The 19475-nt window shown below is 53.7% G+C and overlaps 1 protein-coding gene across 6 annotated transcripts in view; it reads left to right on the top strand.

The window, feature by feature from the left end:
• Window positions 1–19475, top strand: part of MAPK8IP3 (mitogen-activated protein kinase 8 interacting protein 3) — a 61685-nt gene that overhangs the window by 10394 nt on the left and 31816 nt on the right. For all 6 annotated transcript variants that reach the window (XR_002725693.1, XM_023189166.1, XM_023189163.1 and 3 more), the window contains exons 2-4: window positions 9256–9376; window positions 13167–13237; window positions 13519–13610. Coding sequence is in view for 5 of the 6 variants with exons in the window: in XM_023189166.1 (XP_023044934.1) it covers window positions 9256–9376; window positions 13167–13237; window positions 13519–13610 (284 nt within the window). In the remaining variant the exon portion in view is untranslated. The remainder of the gene's footprint in view (window positions 1–9255; window positions 9377–13166; window positions 13238–13518; window positions 13611–19475) is intronic.

Raw genomic sequence — 19475 nt, 5'->3', positions numbered from 1 at the left:
TTTTTTTTTTTTTTTGAGACAGTCTCCTTCTGTCATGCAATGGTGCGATCTCGGCTCACTGCCTTTTCCGCCTCCCGCCTCCCGGGTTCAAGCGATTCTCCTGCCTCACCTCCTTAGCTGGGATTACAGGTGTGCACCACTGCACCCGGCTAATTTTGGTATTTTTAGTAGAGACGGGATTTCACCATGTTGGTCAGGCTCGTCTCGAACTCCTGACCTCGTGATCCGCCCACCTTGGACTCCCAAAGTGCTGGGATTACAGGAGTAAGCCACTGTGCTCGTTTATTTCAATATATATCTTGACATTCACCGAAAATGCTAGGCAAGGTGGCTCATGCCTGTAATCCCAGCACTTTGGGAGGCTGAGGTGGATGGATGACCTGAGGTCAGGAGTTTGAGACCAGCCTGGCCAACATGGCAAAACCCCGTCTCTACTAAAAGTACAAAAATTAGCCAGGTGTGACTGGGCTCAATGGCCCACACCTGTAATCCCAGCACTTTGGGAGGCCAAGGCAGGCAGATCACGAGATCAAGGAGATCGAGACCATCCTGGCAAACACAGTGGAGCCCCATCTCTACTAAAAATACAAAAAAAATTAGCCGGGTGTGGTGGTGGGCGCCTGTGATCCTAGGCTGAAGCAGGAGAATTGCTTGAACCCGGGAGGCAGAGGTTGCAGTGAGCTGAGATTGCGTTACTGCACTTCAGCCTGGGCAACAGAGTGAGACTCTGTCTCAAAAAAGATAAAATAAAAATTAGTCAGGCGTGGTGGTGGGTGCCCATAATCCTAGCTACTCGGGAGGCTGGGAAACTGAAGCAGGAGAATCACTTGAACCCAGGAGGCAGAGGTTGCAGTGAGCCAAGATAGCACCACTGCACTCCAGCCTGGGTGATGGAGGAAAGAAAGAAAGAGAGAGAGAGAGAAGGAGAGAAGAGAAGAAATTCACCAAAAAGCAAATTCTGAAAACATAAGTTGAATTTAATTTTCAAGCAGAGCCCTTTGATCGTGGGAGGGATGGGGAAGTACATCTTAAAAACATGTCTAAAAAGGGAATCCTGTGGCATATTGGTACCTAGACGTGAGAGTTGTGTCGTGTCTCAGCTGAGGAACGACACCCGTGTTTTCCTTCATTTTGTAATCTCGAGTCATTGATCCGTGGGATGCTCAAAGGTGACCCACAGGTAGCCTCACACGTCCGGCTGCCACACGGCGTTTCACTAGACTTGGCTAGAGAGGTAGTCGTGTCAAAGACACGCTGCCCTGCAGCACGGATCACGAGCATGTGCACAGAAACCTTTCACTTTGCTACCGTCACACCTTCAGCAGGTCTCTGGGACCAAGATACTACCGTGCGGTATTCCGGGTAGTTCTTTTATTTTTTTATAACCTAGTGCTATGCAGGCCCATTCAACAAAAATGCTGATAGTTAAAACGTTATTTTTCTCAGCTCCGTTCATATTTTGTAATCGTGCTTTATAGACCTAAATTCCTCTCTCTTCCCCAAGTCCCCACCACTGAAAATTCTTAATTCTCTCTCTCTATTTTTTCTTTTTTTTCCTGAGATGGAGTCTTGTTCTGTCACCCAGGCTGGAGTGCAGTGGCGCTATCTCGCCTCACTGCAAGCTCCGCTTTCCGGGTTCTCGCCATTCTCCTGCCTCAGCCTCCTGAGTAGCTGGGACCATAGGCGCCTGCCACCACCACGCCTGGCTAATCTTTTTTGTATCTTTAGTAGAGATGGGGTTTCACCTTGTTAGGATGGTCTCACTCTCCTGACCTCGTGATCCGCCCATCTCGACCTCCCAAAGTGCTGGGACTACAGGCGTGAGCCACCATGCCCGTCTGAAAATTCTTGGTTCTCTTAAATCAGAAGTAAATGGTTTTTTTTTCTTTTCTTTTTTTTTTTGAGACAGAGTTTCACTCTTGTCGCCTGGGCTGGAGTGCAATGTCACGGCCTCAGCTCACTGAAACCTCTACCTTCCGGGTTCAAGAGATTCTCCTGCCTCAGCCTTCCGAGTAGCTGGGATCACAGGCATGCACCACCATGCCCGCCTAATTTTGTATGTTTAGTAGAGACAGGGTTTCACCACGTTGGCCAGGCTGGTCTTGAACTCCTGATCTCAGGTGACCCCCCCACCTCGGCCTCCTAAAGTGCTGGGATTACAGGCGTAAGTCACTGCGCCCGGCCTAGGTTTTTTTTTTTTTTTTTTTTTTGAGACGGAGTTTCGCTCTTATTGCCCAGGCTGGAGTGCAGTGGCGCGATCTCGGCTCACTGCAACCTCTGCCTCCCGAGTTCAAGTGATTCTCCTGCCTCAGCCTCCCTAGTAGCTGGGATTACAGGCATGCACCACCACGCCCAGCTAATTTTGTATTTTTTAGTAGAGACGGGGTTTCTCCATGTTGGTCAGGCTGGTCTTAAACTCCTGACCTCAGGTGATCCACCCACTTCAGCCTCCCAAAGATGCTCAGGGCTAGACTAATGCTGGGATTACAGGCGTGAGCCACTGCGCCTGGCCAATGATCTTTAACTAAAAATATTCTCTGGGCCGGGTGCAGTGGCTCACACCTGTAATACCAGCACTTTGGGTAGCCAAGGCAGGCAGATTCCTTGAGGTCAGGAGTTCAAGAGCAGCCTGGCCAACGTGGTGAAACCCTGTCTCTACTAAAAATACAAAAGTTGGTCATGTGCAGTGGCTTACGCCTGTAATCCCAGCACTTTGGGAGGCCGAGGCAGGCAGATCACAAGGTCAGGAGATCAAGACCATCCTGGCTAACTCGGTGAAACCCCGTCTCTACTAAAACTACAAAAAATTAGCCAGGCGAGGTGGCGGGCACCTGTAGTCCCAGCTACTCAGGAGGCTGAGGCAGGAGAATGACGTGAACCCGGCAGGCGGAGCTTGCAGTGAGCCGAGATCGCGCCACTATACTCCAGCCTGGGCAACAGAGTGAGACTCCGTCTCAAAAAAAAAACAAAAAACAAAACAAAAAAAAGTTAGCAGGGCATGGTGGTGAGCGCCTATAATCCCAGCTACTCAGAGGTTGAGGCAGGAGAATCGCTTGAACCTGGGAGATGGAGGTTGCAGTGAGCCAAGATCTCACTACTGCACAGCAGCCTGGGCAACAGAGCCGTCTCCAAAAAAAATAAATAAATAAGAATTTTCCAGCGTCCAGCCCCAAAAGCCCCATCAGAGGACTCTTAACTTCCTCGAGATGAGTTTTCTGTCACCCCAAGTCTAGCCCTGAGCATCTTCTCACTGAAATCAACAGCTCAACCTTAGGGGCTGGGCAAGGTGGCTCACACCTGTAGTCGCTGTGCTTCGGGAGGCTGTGGCAGAAGGATTGCTTGAGCCCAGTAGGTCAAGGCTGCAGTGAGCCTTGGTCATGCTGCTCTACTCCAGTCTGGATAACAGAGCAAGACCCATCTCCATAGAGCAAGACCCCATCTCAAGCAGTCTTCCTGCCTCAACCTCCCAAGTAGCTGGCACTATGGGCATGCAACAGTATGCCCAGCTAATTATATTTTGCAAAGGTAAGGTCTTATTATATTGCCCAGACTGGGCTCGAACTCTGAGCCTCAAGTGGCACTCCTGCCTCAGCCACCGAAAGTGCTGGGATTACAGATGTGAGCCACTGTGCCCGGCCTGAGACCCCATCTTTAAAAAAAAAAAAATGGCCCCTTGCTAAGGGGCAGAGACCTGGTGCTTTCTGACAGGTGAGTTGCATAACCAAAAAATAAATATGTGTGTAGGTGATTCAAAATGATTCTCAAATTAATCTAGTAGGAAAAATTAGGAATAACCAAGAAAATGTTGAAAAGAAAGATGTAAGAGGGAGAGCAGATATTAGCTACGAGAAGGTACCGTAATACCACAACACCAGTTTAAAAACCTGTGGTGCTGGCTCCGAAACAGACTGAAATACAGCCAGGCACAGCGGCTCATGCCTGTAATCCCAACACTCTGGGAGGCTGAGAGGGGATCGCTTGAACCCAGGAGTTTGAGATCAGCCTGGCTAACATAGGGAGACCCTATCTCTACAAGAAAAACACAAAAATTAGCCCAATGTGGTGGTGGCACGTGCCTGTGTTCCCAGCTGCCCGGGAGACTGAGATGGGAGGATTCCTTGAGCCCACGAGGTCAAGGCTACAGTGAGCCTTGACTCTGCCACTGCACTCTATCCTGGGTGACAGAGCAAGACCCTGTCCCAAAAAAATTGAAAAATAAAAGTAAAGGGGAAAAAAGCCTCATTAAAAAAAAAAAAAAAGTATAAAAGAAATGTTGAGAGTTCTACAAAATGGCTCTGTCCCACTTTTTGGGGGGAGTGTAAAGTTGGGACACCTCTGAAGAGTCACTTAGCGGTGCATGACCACATCCTCGGAGAGCAGAGGCCAGCAGGCGGAGGTACAAAGACGTATACGCACACAGCTTTTTGTGTTTGTTTGTTTTTCTTTTGAGACAGAATCTCGCTCTTGTTGCCCAGGCTAGAGTGCAATGGCGTGATCTTGGCTCACTGCAACCTAGGTTCAAGCAATTCTCCTACCTCAGCCTCCTGAGTAGCTGGGATTACAAGCGCATACTGCCACGCCCAGCTAATTTTTTATATTTTTAGTAGAGACGGGGGTTTCACCGTGTTGGCCAGGCTGGTCTTGAACTCGTGACCTCAGGTGATCCACCTGCCTTGGCCTCCCAAAGTGCTAGGATTATAGGCGTGAGCCACCGCGCCCGGCCAGCCTTTTTATAATAGCAAACATTTTAAAGCAACCTGAAAGTCCATAAAGAGATAATGGATTGAGCAAACTGTGCTCTACCCACACACTCCCAGCAGAACACACACCTGCCAGAAATGGAGGTGGTAGAATATGCCTGTTGGTGTTGAAAGGCATTTCAATATAAATCAGTGAACAAATCAGGTTACAAACACTGTGTACAAGATGATCGCACATCTGCTCTATGCACACACATACAAATCCAGAAGCACGTCACACAATTTTAACTGACCCTATAGACAGAGCCTTGTAATTTAAAATTTTTTTCTGTTTTTACCTAACACCAATTTTCCTACAAAAACATACATTGTTTGTATAATTCTTTTCATTTTTTATATAACAGGAAATAAAATTACCTACTTTAAAAAATATCCAGGCTGGGCGTGGGGGCTCATGCCTGTAATCCCAGCATTTTGGGAGGCCAAGGCAGGTGGATCACCTGAGGTCAGGGGTTCGAGGACAGCCTGGCCAACATGGTGAAACCCCATCTCTACTAAAAATACAAAGAATTAGCTGGGCGTAGTGGTGGGCGCCTGTAATCCCAACTACCTGGGAGGCTGAGGCAGGAGAATCGCTTGCACTCGGCGGGGGAGGTTGCAATGAGCTGAGGTCGTGCCATTGCATTCCAGCCTGGGCAACAAGAGCAAAACTTTGTCTCAAAAAAACAAACAAACAAAACAAGGCCAGGCGTGGTGGCTCACACCTGTAATCCCAGCACTTTGGGAGGCTGAAGTGGGAGGTTTGCTTGAGCTCAGGAGTCTGAGACCAGCCTGGGCAATATAGTGAGACCCTATCTCTACAAAACCTTTTTTTTTTTTTGAAAGAGAGAGAGGATCTCACTGTCATCCAGGAGTGCAGTGGTACCAGCCTCAGGGCTCACTGTAGCCCCAACCTCCTGGGCTCAGGTGATCCTCCCACCACAGCCTCCCAGCTCACTGGAACTACAGGCAAATGCCATCGTGTTCAGCTAATTTTTTTATTTTTTTGTAGAGATGGGATTTTGCCATGTTGCGTCTAACTCCTGGAGTCAATCAGTCCACTCACCCCGCCCTCCCAAAGTTCTGGGATTACAGGCATGAGCTACCACTCCCGGCCTACAAAAACTTTTTGTTTTTTCGTTTTGTTTTGTTTTGGTTTTTGGAGACAGAGTCTCACTCTGTTGCCCAGGCTAGAGTGCAGTGGCGGGATCTCAGCTCACTACAACCTCCACCTCCCAGGTTCAAGCGATTCCCCTGCCTTGCCCTCCAGAGTAACTGGGATTACAGGCGCCCGCCACCAAGCCCAGCTAATTTTTTTTATTTTTAGTGGAGACGAGGTTTCACCATGTTAGCCAGGATAGTCTCCATCTCCTGAACTGGTGATCCGCCCACCTCGGCCTCCCAGAGTGCTGGGATTACAGGTGTGAGCCACCACGCCCAGACAACTTTTTGTTAAAAGTTATTATCAGGCTGGGCGTGGTGGCTCACGCCAGTGATCCCAGCACTTTGGGAGGCAGAGGCGGGCGGATCACGAGGTCGGGAAATCGAGACCATTCTAGCTAACACTGTGAAACCCTGTCTCTTCTAAAAAACGCAAAAAATTAGCCGGGTGTGGTGGCGGCGCCTGTAGTCCCAGCTACTGGGGAGGCTGAGGCAGAAGAATGGCGTGAACCCAGGAGGCGGAGGTTGCAGTGAGCAGAGATCGCGCCACTGCACTCCAGCCTGGGCGACAGAGCGAGACTCCGTCTCAAAAAAGAAAAAAAAAAAGTCTTATCAGTCGATTAATAGCATGTGCGTGTTCTTCATATGCTAATTGTAGCCACAGTTCATTCAAAACCGCTTATTTTTATTTTTTGTGCCGCTGCACAGAAAAGTCATGCATCTTCCCAGCTGTGGAGTGTTCGTTTTTCTTCATTTTCCTTAAGTTGCATGTGGTGCCCGTAACAGAGACCCTTCCTGCTGCCTCCTGCGCCCTGCCTGCCCCTCCCGCCGCCTCTGTGGTTTTCTGCCCTCTCAGTAACCGCACAGGATGAGTCACCTCTTGGGCAGAGCCCCAGTGGTTTCAACACAAAGACCTTTTTAGAAGCTGCTGCTATAGGAAGAAGCGTGGAGGGGCCTAGTATCCGAGTGGGAGGGTGGATAGAGTTATTATAGGGAACACAGCTGTGGCCACTACCCATGAATCTTCCAGATCCCGAAAGATGAAATCCACTGCCCGGTTTGTATTCCCATCTTCTGAGAAACCCTTTGTCTTCAGAACCCAGCTGACGCAGGGTGCAGTCGCTCAGGCCTGTAATCCCAGCACTTTGGGAGGCTGAGGTGGGAGGGTCGCTTGAGCCCAGGAGTTTGAGACCAACCTGGGAACCGTAGCAAGACTAAAATTTTTTTTTTTTTTTTTTTTGAGACGGAGTCTCGCTCTGTTGCCCAGGCTGGAGTGCAGTGGCCGGATCTCAGCTCACTGCAAGCTCCGCCTCCCGGGTTCACGCCATTCTCCTGCCTCAGCCTCCTGAGTAGCTGGGACTACAGGCGCCCACCACCACGCCCAGCTAATTTTTTGTATTTTTAGTAGAGACGAGGTTTTACCTTGTTAGCCAGGATGGAGTTGATCTTCTGGGCTCGTGATCTGCCCACCTCGGCCTCCCAAAGTGCTGGGATTACAGGTTGAGCCACCGCGCCCAGCCAACTTTTTTTTTTTTTTTAGATGGAGTCTTGATCTGTCTCCCAGGCTGGAGTACAGCGGGGTGATCTGGGCTCACTGCAATCTCCACCTCCCAGGTTCAAGTGATTCTCCTGCCTCAGCCTCCCAAGTAGCTGAGATTACAGGCGTGTGCTACCACACCTGGCTAATTTTTGTATTTTTTAGTAGAAACAGGGTTTCACCATGTTGGTCAGGCTGGTCTCGAACTCCTAACCTCAGATGATCCGCCCATCTCAGCCTCCCAAAGTTCTGGAATGAGGCAGGAGAATCACTTGAACCCGGGAGGTGCAGGTTGTGGTGTATTTTTTAGTAGAAACAGGGTTTCACCATGTTGGTCACGCTGGTCTCGAACACTCACTCAGGCTGGTGGCTCACAGCGTGAGCCACTGTGCCCGGCCTCTACAAAACAATTTTAAAAATTAGCCAGGCCTGGTGACACATGCCTGTGGTCCCAGCTACTCAGGAGGTAGAGGCAGGAGGATCATTTGAGCCCAGGTGCTCAAGGCTGCAGTGAGTTGTGATCACACCACTGCAGTCCAGCCTCAGAGACGGAGCAAGACTCTGTCTAAATAAATAAAAAAAAATAAAATAAAATGCCGGGCTCACGCCTGTAATCCCAGGACTTTGGGAGGCCGAGGTGGGCGAATCACAAAGTCAGGAGATCGAGACCATCCTGGCTAACACGGTGAAACCCCGTCTCTACTAAAAATAGAAAAAATTAGCCGGGCGAGGTGGCGGGCGCCTGTAGTCCCAACTAGTCGGGAGGCTGAGGCAGGAGAACGGCGTGAACCCAGGAGGCGGAGCTTGCAGTGAGCCGAGATTGCGCCACTGGACTGCAGCCTGGGTGACAGAGGGAAACTCCGTCTCAAAAAAAAAGAAAAAGAAAGCCCAGCTGGTATTTATACTTCTTCCAGTGCAATTTCTTGATAATATCCCCCAGTTTTCTACTCTGTATAAACAAGGTGTTAACAGCTGCCTCTCTGGGCTCCTGTAGCAATTACACTCATGGCATCGATGCCTGGCCAGAGGCCTGGCCACACCTGGGGCCTCACTGGCCCCTCTGCTCCTCAGACCTTTCATGAGCTGCTTTTATTTTGCAAAGTGTTTTGTTTTCACTTGGTTTGATAATAATTTTGTCCTGAAACTTACCACATAAGGTTAAGATTCCAAACCTAGACCATTCTCCCTGCCTTTTTATTTAAGGACTAGGAGCAAGACTGTGTTGCTGGTTATCCCAGCAACGATGGTGTCCTGAGCTGAGTTGCAAATGAGATGCAGAAAAGTAGGCTCAACCTTGTTCTGAGGCGTGGAGTTGAGAGGAGTCAGACGGCTCCATTGCAAACAGGACTGGCTGCATGCTCATGGATCCCAGGGCATAAATGGAAACACAGGGCTCTGTGTTCAAAAATTAGCAAACATTTCAAGATGGCAGCAGCCAAGCCAAGCATGGAGCCTTCTGAGTGCAGGGTCCTGCATTGCTGCCCGGGTCTCGTGCAGCCATGAAGACGGCCATAATTGGAAACAACAGGCTCCCTTCACAGCAGATCCTTCCTGGACAGGAGAGTGCTGGCATGTCCCGGGGTTGTGAGCACCGCCAGAGGGAGAGGAGGGTGCGATCATGCAGTCCTGGAGGGCTCTCCCGCCCTGCTCCCATGGCTGCTTATTGTGCCTGAAGAGGGTGGTGACCACAGCCATGTGGTGGAAAGCCCCCATTCCGGCCTGGCCCCTGGGCCCTCAAAGCCTGCGGTCCTTCAAGTGAAAGGCGGCTGCTCCACACTTACTCATGATGCCTGCTCTTTCCCTCCCTTCCATGCACAGAAATTCATTGAGTTTGAAGATGCTCTGGAACAAGAGAAGAAAGAGCTGCAAATCCAGGTGGAGCACTACGAGTTCCAGACGCGCCAGCTGGAGCTGAAGGCCAAGAACTATGCCGATCAGAGTAAGTGGCTGGCGGGAGCCTGGTGGTGCACCTGATGGGTGCTGCCCTGGGACGGCTCTGGCTGGGGAGGACATGGGGTGCCTTCTACACAAGGGGACGGGAGGAATCCCAGTGGGAGCCTCAGCTATGTACTCCAGCTCTTTGCACTGCTGCCTGTTTCTGTAATGGGCCCCAAATTGTGTGTGGACATAAGTAAATAAGGTCCCTGTGGCCCCAGAGCATTTTTGCTTCAGAGTGGATTCTGACCCCCAGATCACAAGTCTGTGGTCCTGAAGGTCCTTCCTGCACCTTTTGAACAGAGCTCCTGCAGCTCCTGGGTCCCCACCTCTTCGCACTGCTGAGGAGTGACAGCTCCTTCTCAGGCAGGAGGATGGGCCCAGTGGTGTAGCCCCACTGGAGTGACGGCACCTAGGTGGGGGCACAGCTGATCAGGGTGTCTGTCCCCTGCAAGGCGAAGTGGCAAGAGGGGTTTATTATTATTATTATAAGAAGAATTGGTTCACTTATCTTTAAAAGTCTTTGCTTCAACTCTACTGTCAATGTTATAGGCCAGGCGTGATGGCATGTGCCTGTGGTCTCAGCTGGGCTGACGTTGAGGCTGCAGTGTGGGCACAGAGAGACTCCATCTCTAAAAAAAAGAAAAAACAAAAGGGCCCGGTGCGGTGGCTCACGCCTGTAATCCCAACACTTTGGGAGGCTGAGGCGGGTGGATCACCTGAGCTCAGAATTTCGAGACCAGCCTGGCCAACATGGCGAAACCCCATCTCTACTAAAAATACAAACATTAGCCAGGCATGGTGGCACACACCTGTAGTCCCAGCTACTAACGGGGCTGAGGCAGGAAGATCGCTTGAACCCAGGAGGTGGAGGTTGCAGTGAGCCAAGATCATGCCATTGCACTCCAGCCTGGGTGACGGAGTGAGACTCCGTCTCAAAAAAGAAAAAATTTAAAAAAGAAGAAGTGATGATTTCCTTTGTAATTTTCCTTTTCTGTAATTAGATGTTTTGTTTTCTTTGGAGACAGAGTTTCACTCTTTTCGTCCAGGCTGGAGTGCAATGGTGTGATCTCAGCTCACTGCAACATCTGCCTCCCGGGTTCAAGTGATTCTCCTGCCTCAGCCTCCCGAGTAGCTGGGATTACAGGCACCTGCCACCATGCCCAGCTAATTTTTTTGTATTTTTAGGAGAGACGGGGTTTCACTGTGTTAGTCAGGACGGTCTCAATCTGACCTCGTGATCCGCCTGCCTCAACCTCCCAAAGTGCTGGGATTACAGGAGTGAGCCACCATACCTGGCCCTAGATGTTTTAATAATTGCAACTGATCTGGCTGCGGTTTCCCTAGCTACCTCAACAGCAGGTTCCTTCATCTCTGAAAAGTTAAGATCAAATTGGGGAAAGAAACTGTTTTGATATGTTAGACCTACTGCTATCCCCAGCCAAGGCCTAAAGGCTACTGTGCTGACAGTGACCTGCTGACGAGCCTGGGGCCAGAGGGTGACCGCAGTGGCAGCGTCTACGCACAGGTGCACATGCTGGCATTCACAGCGCAGAGCGAGCCTAAGGGCCGCGCTGAGCATACCTAGGTCATGCTTTTCCATAATTACAGTCTCTCCTGGCCCCTCAGCTTTCAGTGTATTTCGTGTGTGAAGCATTCTTAGCTCTCGTCTTAGAAGGAGAAAAACATAAGCTCAGATTACAGGCAGGGCTGGGAACCCTGTAATCTGAGTTCACACCTGTAACTTCCACACTTTGGGAGGCCGAGGTGGGAGGATCCCTTGAGCTCAAGAGTTTAAGACCAGCCTGGGCAACCTGGTGAAACCCCATCTCTACAAAAGATACAAAAATTAGCTGGTCATGGTGGCTCACAGACTTGTGGGCCCAGCTACTTGGGAGGCTGAGGTAGAGGATTGCTCCAACCCAGGAGGCAGAGGCTGCCATAAGCCTTGATCATGCCACTGCACCCTAGCCTGGGTGACAGAGAGAGACCCTGTCTCAAAAAAAAGGAAATCAAATGACAGGCTGAGGCTGTTCACTGGGCCGGCACCAGGAGTGGGGACCAGATGAGGGCAGAGAGCTGGCCTGGGCTCCCTCCAGGTGGTGGCTGTGCCCTGCCCCGGCGGGAGCTCCCAGAGAGGCTGCGGGGCTCTGATCCCACACAGACAGGCAGCCCCTCCCGTGGCCACAGCCGTTGCCGGGGTCAGCACAAACCTGGGATGGCTGATTGGCTCCTCCTCCAGAAGCCAGTTACATGTGTGTAGCGTGCACTGTCTATAACTCGTGTGCTGTGTGCGGCATCTGTGAGTGTTGAGTGCTGTGTTTGGCATCTGAGTTGTGTGCTGTGTGGAGCGTCCGTGTGTCATGTGCTGTGTGCGGTGTCTGAGTTGTGTGCCGTGTGTGGCGTCTGAGTTGTGTGCTGTGTGCGGCATCTATGTGTCGTGTGCTGTGTGCGGGTCTGTGAGTTGTGCACTGTGTGCAGCGTCTGCGTGTCTGTGTGCGGCGTTGTGTGCTGTGTGTGGCGTCTGTGAGTGTCATGTGCTTTGTGCAGCATCTGTGAGCTGTGTGTTATTTACTGTGTGTTAGTCCCATTTGCTGCGTGCAGCATCTGTTAGTCACATGTGTTGGGTGTCGTGTCTGTAAGTCCTGTGTTGTGTGCAGTGTCTGTACGACGTGTGTCAGATGTGGCGTCTGTGAGTTATGCTGTTGGGTGCTGTGTCTAAGTCACGTGTGTCAGGTGTGATGTCTGCAAGCACCTCCGGCTCCTTAGGGAAGAGCAGACTGACCGCTTGGCGCTGACGCCTGTGCTGCTCCTCTGGATGGGATCCCCATGCTGGCAGCGCAGCCTCCATGGGTGCCTGGTAGAGATGCAAGAGCCCAGCGTAGGCAGCCGCAGCCTCCAAGGCTGTGCCAGGCCAGCTACCCCCCAGGCCCCAGAGCAGGATGGCCAGAGTGAGATGTTGAACCACATAATCTGTGAAGTCATTTCCAAACAGACACCAGAAAGCCGGGGAGGATGGGAGGCAGCACGCTGAGGACAGGGCACAAGCTGGTGGAGGACCTTACCATGTGCTCCCCGGGGCTGTCTCTCACCTCGCCACGCCAGCCCTCCCCATTGGTGTGCTGCAGGACAGAGCTGAGGTTTGAACACAGCCGTGGAGGCGGCCATCAGGCCGGGGGCACGCGTGCTCCATCAGCGGGACGTGGAGTGGGGTCCCTGGGTGCGGATGCCCATCGGCCTGTCATGCTGCTGCTGCATCTCTTGGGCAGAGCACATCTGGGGCCAGAGGGGACCATGTTGGTGTCACAGGGGGCTCCTGTTTAAGGGAGACGTGACTGTCAGCCCAGAAGGCGCACGGTCATGGTTGGTCTCCCCAGCCCTTGGCGTGTGTGCGGGACCCCGCTGCTTGTTCTGCCAGGCGCGTCCCTTTGACTTGTCTTGGAGGTTACTCACTTTGAATCCCGCCTCCTCCCACAAGCTTCTTGTGCACCTGTGCCCGTGCCTGGCGTGCCTGGGTTTTGCCTGCATCTCATGCTCCTGGCTGACTTTAGCACAGAGAGCGCCTGTGGGTTTCCCCATCCCCATATTTAACTCCCAACAGAGCCGAGTGTTCTCCCATGGCACAGCGCGCACACAGCAGCCCCCCAGACGGCCCTGTACTTGCAGGGCTGCTGCTGGTTGCCCCAGGCCCCAGCCTTGTCCTGGAACCCTCTCCCTCCACGGTTACAACCCAGAGGAGTTCAGGGCCATCGAGAAGCGGCTTGTGCGGCTCAGACAGTGATTGTGTTTTTCAGTTTCCCGGTTGGAGGAGCGGGAGTCAGAGATGAAGAAGGAGTATAATGCCCTACACCAGCGGCACACAGAGGTGGGTGCCCAGAGGCAGGCGCAGAGGTGAGGGTTCGAGAGAGGGCCGCGGCCTGATGCCTGCGACTCTTGCGGACCGTGGTTTTCTTCCCTAGTGGGTCCCTTTTCTGGCGTTTGCTGCCAGGCTTGAAGGCTGTCAGCCTCAGGCTGGTTAGATTCCCCTGCAGGACGCTGTCTTGATTTCTGCCCCCAGAGGGCAGCTGGAAAAGCCTCACAGGTTAGAGAGGGGAGGGAGAGAGCCCCCCCACGGCAGAGCTAATGCAGACGTTTCCCTCCTCGCAGATGATACAGACCTACGTGGAGCACATCGAGAGGTCCAAGATGCAGCAGGTCGGAGGAAACAGCCAGACCGAGAGCAGCCTGCCGGGGCGGAGGTATGCGGGGCGCGGCAGGTGGAGGTGTGCAGGGCAGGGACAGGCCGGGGTCATGGTGCTTGTTATGGCCCGCGCTCTGGGCTCAGGATGACAGGGAGCGCACTGGAGACCCAGGAGGAGGGAGCTGGTTGGAGCGTGGCTGAGCAGTGATGTGGGGGGGCTGCCCTGGGTGACGGGCCTGTGTGGAGCCCCTGTGTCCCTTCTGCTTGGTCCACAGTTCAGTCAGGGAGGCCCCAGGAAGCTTGCACACATTTAACCCTTACTATCCGCAGATTCTGTGTTTGCAAATTTATCTACTCACTAAAATGTATCTGTGACCTCAGCCGGGCACAGTGACTTATGCCTGTCATCCTAGAACTTTGGGGGGCCAAGGCGGGAGGATTACTTGAGCCCAGGAGTTCGAGCTCAGCTTGGGCAACCAGCAAGATCTTGTCTTTACAAAAAAAAAAAAAAAAAGTTTAAAAATTAACTAAGCATGGGGTGGCACTTCTAGGACATACTGCCTCAAATAACTGCCTGTAGTCGCAGCTACTCAGGAGGCCGAGAGAGGAGGACAGCTTGAGCCCAGGGGCTGGAGGCTGCAGTGATCTACAGTCGCGCCTCTACACGCCCGCCTGGGCAGCAGAGTGAGCCCCTGTCTCTACAAAATAAAATAAGAAAATCATCTGCTCATGTGAGGTCAAAGAATAAACAACAAAAAAAGAGGCTGGCATGGTGGCTCACGCCTGTAATTCCAGCACTTTGGGAGGCCGAGGTGGGTGAATCACTTGAGGTCAGGAGCTCGAGACTAGCCTGACCGATGTGGTGAAACCCTGTCTCTATTAAAAATACAAAAATTAGACCGGGCGCACTGGCTCAAGCCTGCCATTCCAGCACTTTGGGAGGCCGAGGCGGGCAGATCACAAGATCAGGAGATCAAGACCATCCTGGCTACCACAGTGAAACCCCGTCGCTACTAAAAATACAAAAGATTAGCCGGGAGTGGTGGCAGGTGCCTGTAGTCCCAGCTGCTCTGGACGCTGAGGCAGGAGAATCACTTGAACCTGGGAGGCAGAGGTTGCAGTGAGTCAAGATCGCACCACTGCACTCCAGCCTGGACAACAGAGCGAGACGGTGTCTCAAAAAAAAAAAAAAAAAATTCAGGGTGGGCGCAGTGGCTCACACCTGTAATCCCAACACTTTGGAAGGTTGAGGCGGGCAGATCACTTGAGGTCAGGAGTTTGAGACCAGCCTGTCCAACATGGTGAAACCCCGTTCCTACTAAAAATGCAAAAATTCGCTGGGTGTGGTGGTACATGTCTGTAGTCCCAGCTACTCTGGAGGCTGACACAGGAGAATCACCTGAACCCGGGAGGCAGAGGTAACAGCAAGCCAAGATCGCACCACCGCGCTCCAGCCTGGGTGCTAGAGTGAGACCCTATCTCAAAAAAGAAAGAAAGGAAATCAGTGCTCAGAGCACTTCACAGTCCTGTGCAGACAGGCGCACGGTAGGAGAGGTGGGAGTGCCTGTGCTGGCTCCCCACGGAGGTGGACAAAGCCATGTTCTGCCCCCTGTTCAGCTCCTGTCCGGATGCCTGGGGAGGAGACAGGAGGGCCAGGCAGTGTCACGTGTCATGCATGAGGCCTGTGCTGGGGCCAGTACCAGGGGGCTCCAAGCCCAGCTGTGACACCAGTTAGTGGGATGGTCAGTCAACCTATATTTCCAACCTCCTTTTCGCTTTTGTAAAATAAAGGAAATAGAACTGACTGGGATGCATTGCTTTGAGGACTTGAGGTCACAATCTTATATGCGTACCTGCATGTGTATATATTTCCCCTCGGGGCAATGGTTTAGTGTTTGCGGGACTTTCTGGAACATTCTGCCTCAAATAACTGACTGTGTGGATGAGCCGGGAGCCTTGGCCAGCCCTGTACTGAGTCTCATTCCTTCCACAGGGTGGGGATATCGGTAGGTTTCCAGGGTTCAGTGCTGCTTTTCCTCAGAGAGCGGGGGGAGCCTGCCCAGACTGGGTTCCTCTCCATTTTCTGTGCCCTTTGAGTCAGGAGAAAGCCGGGCTGCAGGCCCCAGGGAGCAGAGCATCAAAGATCTTGCCAGGGTATTGCCAGCTCCAGGGGACTGGCCATGGGAGACCGGAGACGTGACCTGGGCTGGGGAGGTTGTCGCTGTCGTTCTGAGTCTAGCAGCGGGGAGCAGGGTATGAAGTCAGAAGCCCCTGTGCCACAGAGCTGGGGCAGCTGGAGGCGGGCAAGTCTGTTTCTGCCCCCAAGCCTGCCACAGCCAGGGCTGCGATGGCAAAAGCCTCCCTCACATCCCATCAAGGCCTGGCCAGCTGCGAAAGCTGCTTCGTGCCTGCCTGTTCTGGGGTTACACCTGCAAATGAGAAGGGCCAGGACGTCCAGCTCTGGGCTTCATGGGTCACGTTCCGGATGGTACAGGAGAAGCTGTAAGACTCTGCTTCCGAGTCTCTGGACGTGAGAGCAAACGCATGGTGTGCACGAAGGCCCAGCTGGCCGGGGGGGTGCCGTGAAGCCTGCAGCAGCGGGTCCTCAGGCAGTCTCTCTGCTCTCAGCTGGAGGAGGGACCTGCAGTTGTCCTGTGATAAGCACTCGCCCTGTGAATGGGCGGCGCCGGCCATCCGCCCACCCGGAGCACCGTGAGAACCACACCAGGGCGCGCGGATGCCAGCCTGGCGAGCTGTGAAAGCCTTGCAGTTGTTTCCGTCAGATCCCAGAGTGGGAGATTCTCATTCACAGCTCCCGCCTCGTGGCACGCATGCTGGGACATCCTCACCTCTGGCTCTCGGCAGTTGGAAGAGGATTCCCAGCTAACTGGAATTAAAATCTAACCTGGACCCAGGATCTTCGTGTTGTTTTTGTGGGGAGCTGGGGGCAGAGGCAGGCAATTTGGTCATCCCCCGGGAGCTGCAGCATTCCAGAACCTTCAGCTGCCTCCCTGCCAGCGCAGCCTCAGAGAGGAGCACCTCAGAGGCCGTGCCAGAGGCGCATGGGCAGGAGGAGCCCAGCAGCAGTGTGCCCAGTTCATCCCAGATCCCAGAGGTGTGACGTGTGAACTCAGGACGCCGGCCGAGAGCCCAGGGTCACAGTCGCAGTGGTCCCCACCCCAGGCCCACAGACCACCCGAGAGGTCCTGAGAGCCCCACGGCCACGTGAGCTCAGCCAAGAGCAGAGGCTGCCCCAGCTTCAGAGCCACCTGACCCTGTCGTCGTCATGGGCCAGGCCAGGCCCACCTGGAAGAGACACGCGGCTGCGGGGCAAGGAGTACTTTGTCCTGCATGTTTCTCTCGTGTGAGGCAGAAGGTGGCCCGGGAACCTGCTGTCGAGGTGTCTCCGTGGTACCCAGGGCCCTGAGCTGCATCTGGGCTGGGCACCGCACCCGTCCCTCAGCTCCTCCTGGTGCTGAGAGTTCAGGGGGAAGCCCCACAGTGGTGCACCTCATCCTTGTCAGGGCCCCACTGCTGGGGTCCCCTGTGCAGCTCCACCACAGCTCCTGAAGGCTATGTCAGGGCTGCTGCGTTCCCTTCAGGGAACCAGACCGTGCCCTCTGGAAGAAGCCCCTCAATCATTTTGTACAGGATGGATCTAGGGCGCTCTCCTGTCAGTGCTGCCACAACCAAGTCCTTCTGTCTGACCTGGCTCCAGCCATTCACTTCCTCTGGGCACACGGGACTTTTGGCACCGGCCGTGGGGGCAATGCCAGCAGCAGTGGCTGTGTGGAAGGGTCTTTCCCAGCCTTGGACCCCGGAGGCCTCCATTTGTGAAGCAGGAGCCCTGCACCTCTGCAGGAGAGGTCTCTTATCCAGATTCACGCCAAAGCTTTGGTTGCCATGACGGGATCCAGCCAGAAGGCACTTGCAGGGGGTCTGAGCGACTGCATCGCTTCGGCCCCTGGACCTCCTTGCCAGATCTCCATAGCATGTGAGATGTTGGCCCCGTGGGAAGAAGGGGCTGGGGCTGGCGGCCCGGTCTCCCTGAGCGTGCTGTGGCCCTGAGAGGAGCGTGCTCCGTGGGGAGCAACAGGAGGAGCAGGGCTGTGGCTGGGCTGCCCCTGCCTCCCTCCCTGGCCAGCAGTGGTGCTGAGCTGCATTACCAGCGCACGGAATCGGTCGCGCCTGCTGTTGCAGTGGTAGCATCAAGAGCAACCTCTGGGCTGGTGTGTCCCCTGCCTGGGAAGGAGAGGGCGGGGCTCACATGCTCTCTGCCACCTGCCTGCAGATGTGGTCGGCAGCCACAGCCTCACACCTCTGAAGGCATGAGCCGGCTGAAGGAGGAAGGCACAGCCCCTCCCCTATCCCCAGTGCTTGCCTTTGTGGGCTCAGGGGCACTGGGACAGGCCTTAGTGATCTGTGCTGTTGCTGGGCAGTTGAGCTGGAAGGAGCCCGTCCCTGTTAGACACCTGCTCTCTCTCCTTTGGTGTGGACTCTGACCTGCCACAACTTTTGGTCCCTTGGGGAACACATATTTGAGTCAGTCCCATCTGCTCAGTCAAAGCCCCTTGGCTCGCCATGAGGGCACCGTCCATCCTCAGTGCTGAGTGCCATCCCTCCCGACCCAGGCAGACATTTTCCTTCACGCCTGGCGTGGCTTCGTGAATGTGTGTCTGGAATACACTCCGTGTTAAGTGCAAACACCAGGCAGTGTTCTCGGACCACTGCTGCAGAGGGCTTGCGGGCAGGAGTGTGTGTGTCTCTGTAGCCGCGTGTGTGCCGTCACCGCGTGCCACGTGTACACATGTGCCGGGCGCTGTCTTGAGACATTCGCACAGCACACTGAACTGGGGACACGTGGCGCTGGCTGAACTGCCACACAGCCCCGTTTCAGGGCCTCTTGTCAAAGCCAAGCGGGCTCGTGTGTCACGTGTCTGTCCCTCGTGGGTGCCTGTGTGTGGCTTCTGTCTCATCGGGGCACGGCGGCCCTGCGTGCCTTGCATCACCACATGCTGGCAGTCCGTGTGAGCGTGTGAGCGTCCATGTGAGCATCTGTGTGAGTGTCCATGTGAGCATCTCTGAGCGTGTGAGCGTCTGTGTGAGTGTCCGTGTGAGCATGTGACCATCGTGTGAGCATCCGTGTGAGTTTCTGTGTGAGCGTGTGAGCATCCGTGTGAGCATGTGACCGTCTGTGTTGAGCGTCCGTGTGAGCATCCGTGTGAGCGTCCATGTGAGCGTCTGTGTGTCTGTGTGAGCATGTGACTGTCTGTGTAAGCGTCCGTGTGAGCGTGAGTGTCCATGTGAGCATGTGACCATCCACGTGAGCGTCTGTGTAAGCATCCGTGTGAGCATCCGAGTGAGCATGTGACCGTCCGTATGACTGTCCGTGTGAGCGTCCATGTGAGTGGCCATGTGAGCATCCTTATGAGCATGTGGCCATCTGTGTGAGCGTCTATGTGACCGTCCATGTGACCATCCAAGCGTGTGACCATCCATGTGAGTGTCCAAGTGAGCGTGTGACCGTCCGTATGACCATCCATGTGACCATCCATGTGAGCATGTGACCGTCCACGTGAGCGTCTGTGTGACCGTCCATGTGAGCGTGTGACCGTCCATGTGAGCGTGTGACCGTCTGTGTAAGCGTGTGACCATCCGTGTGTGTGACAATCCGTGTGACTATGTGACCGTCCATGTGAGCATCCGTGTGAGTGTATGACCGTCCGTGTGAGCATCCATGTGACCATCCATGTGAGCGTAAGTATCCGAGTAAGCATGTGACTATGAGCATGTGACCATCCATGTGTCCGTGTGAGTGTGTGACCATTCATGTGACCATGTGAGTGTGTAAGCATGTGATCATCCATGTGAGCGTCCATGTGACCGTCCATGTGAGCATGTGTGTCCATGTGAGCATGTGACC

The sequence above is a fragment of the Piliocolobus tephrosceles genome, chromosome 17 (assembly GCF_002776525.5).
Source record: "Piliocolobus tephrosceles isolate RC106 chromosome 17, ASM277652v3, whole genome shotgun sequence".
Lineage (NCBI taxonomy): Eukaryota > Metazoa > Chordata > Mammalia > Primates > Cercopithecidae > Piliocolobus > Piliocolobus tephrosceles.
Note: the sequence above shows the minus strand (reverse complement) of the source record. Positions and strands in the feature narration are given on the sequence as shown.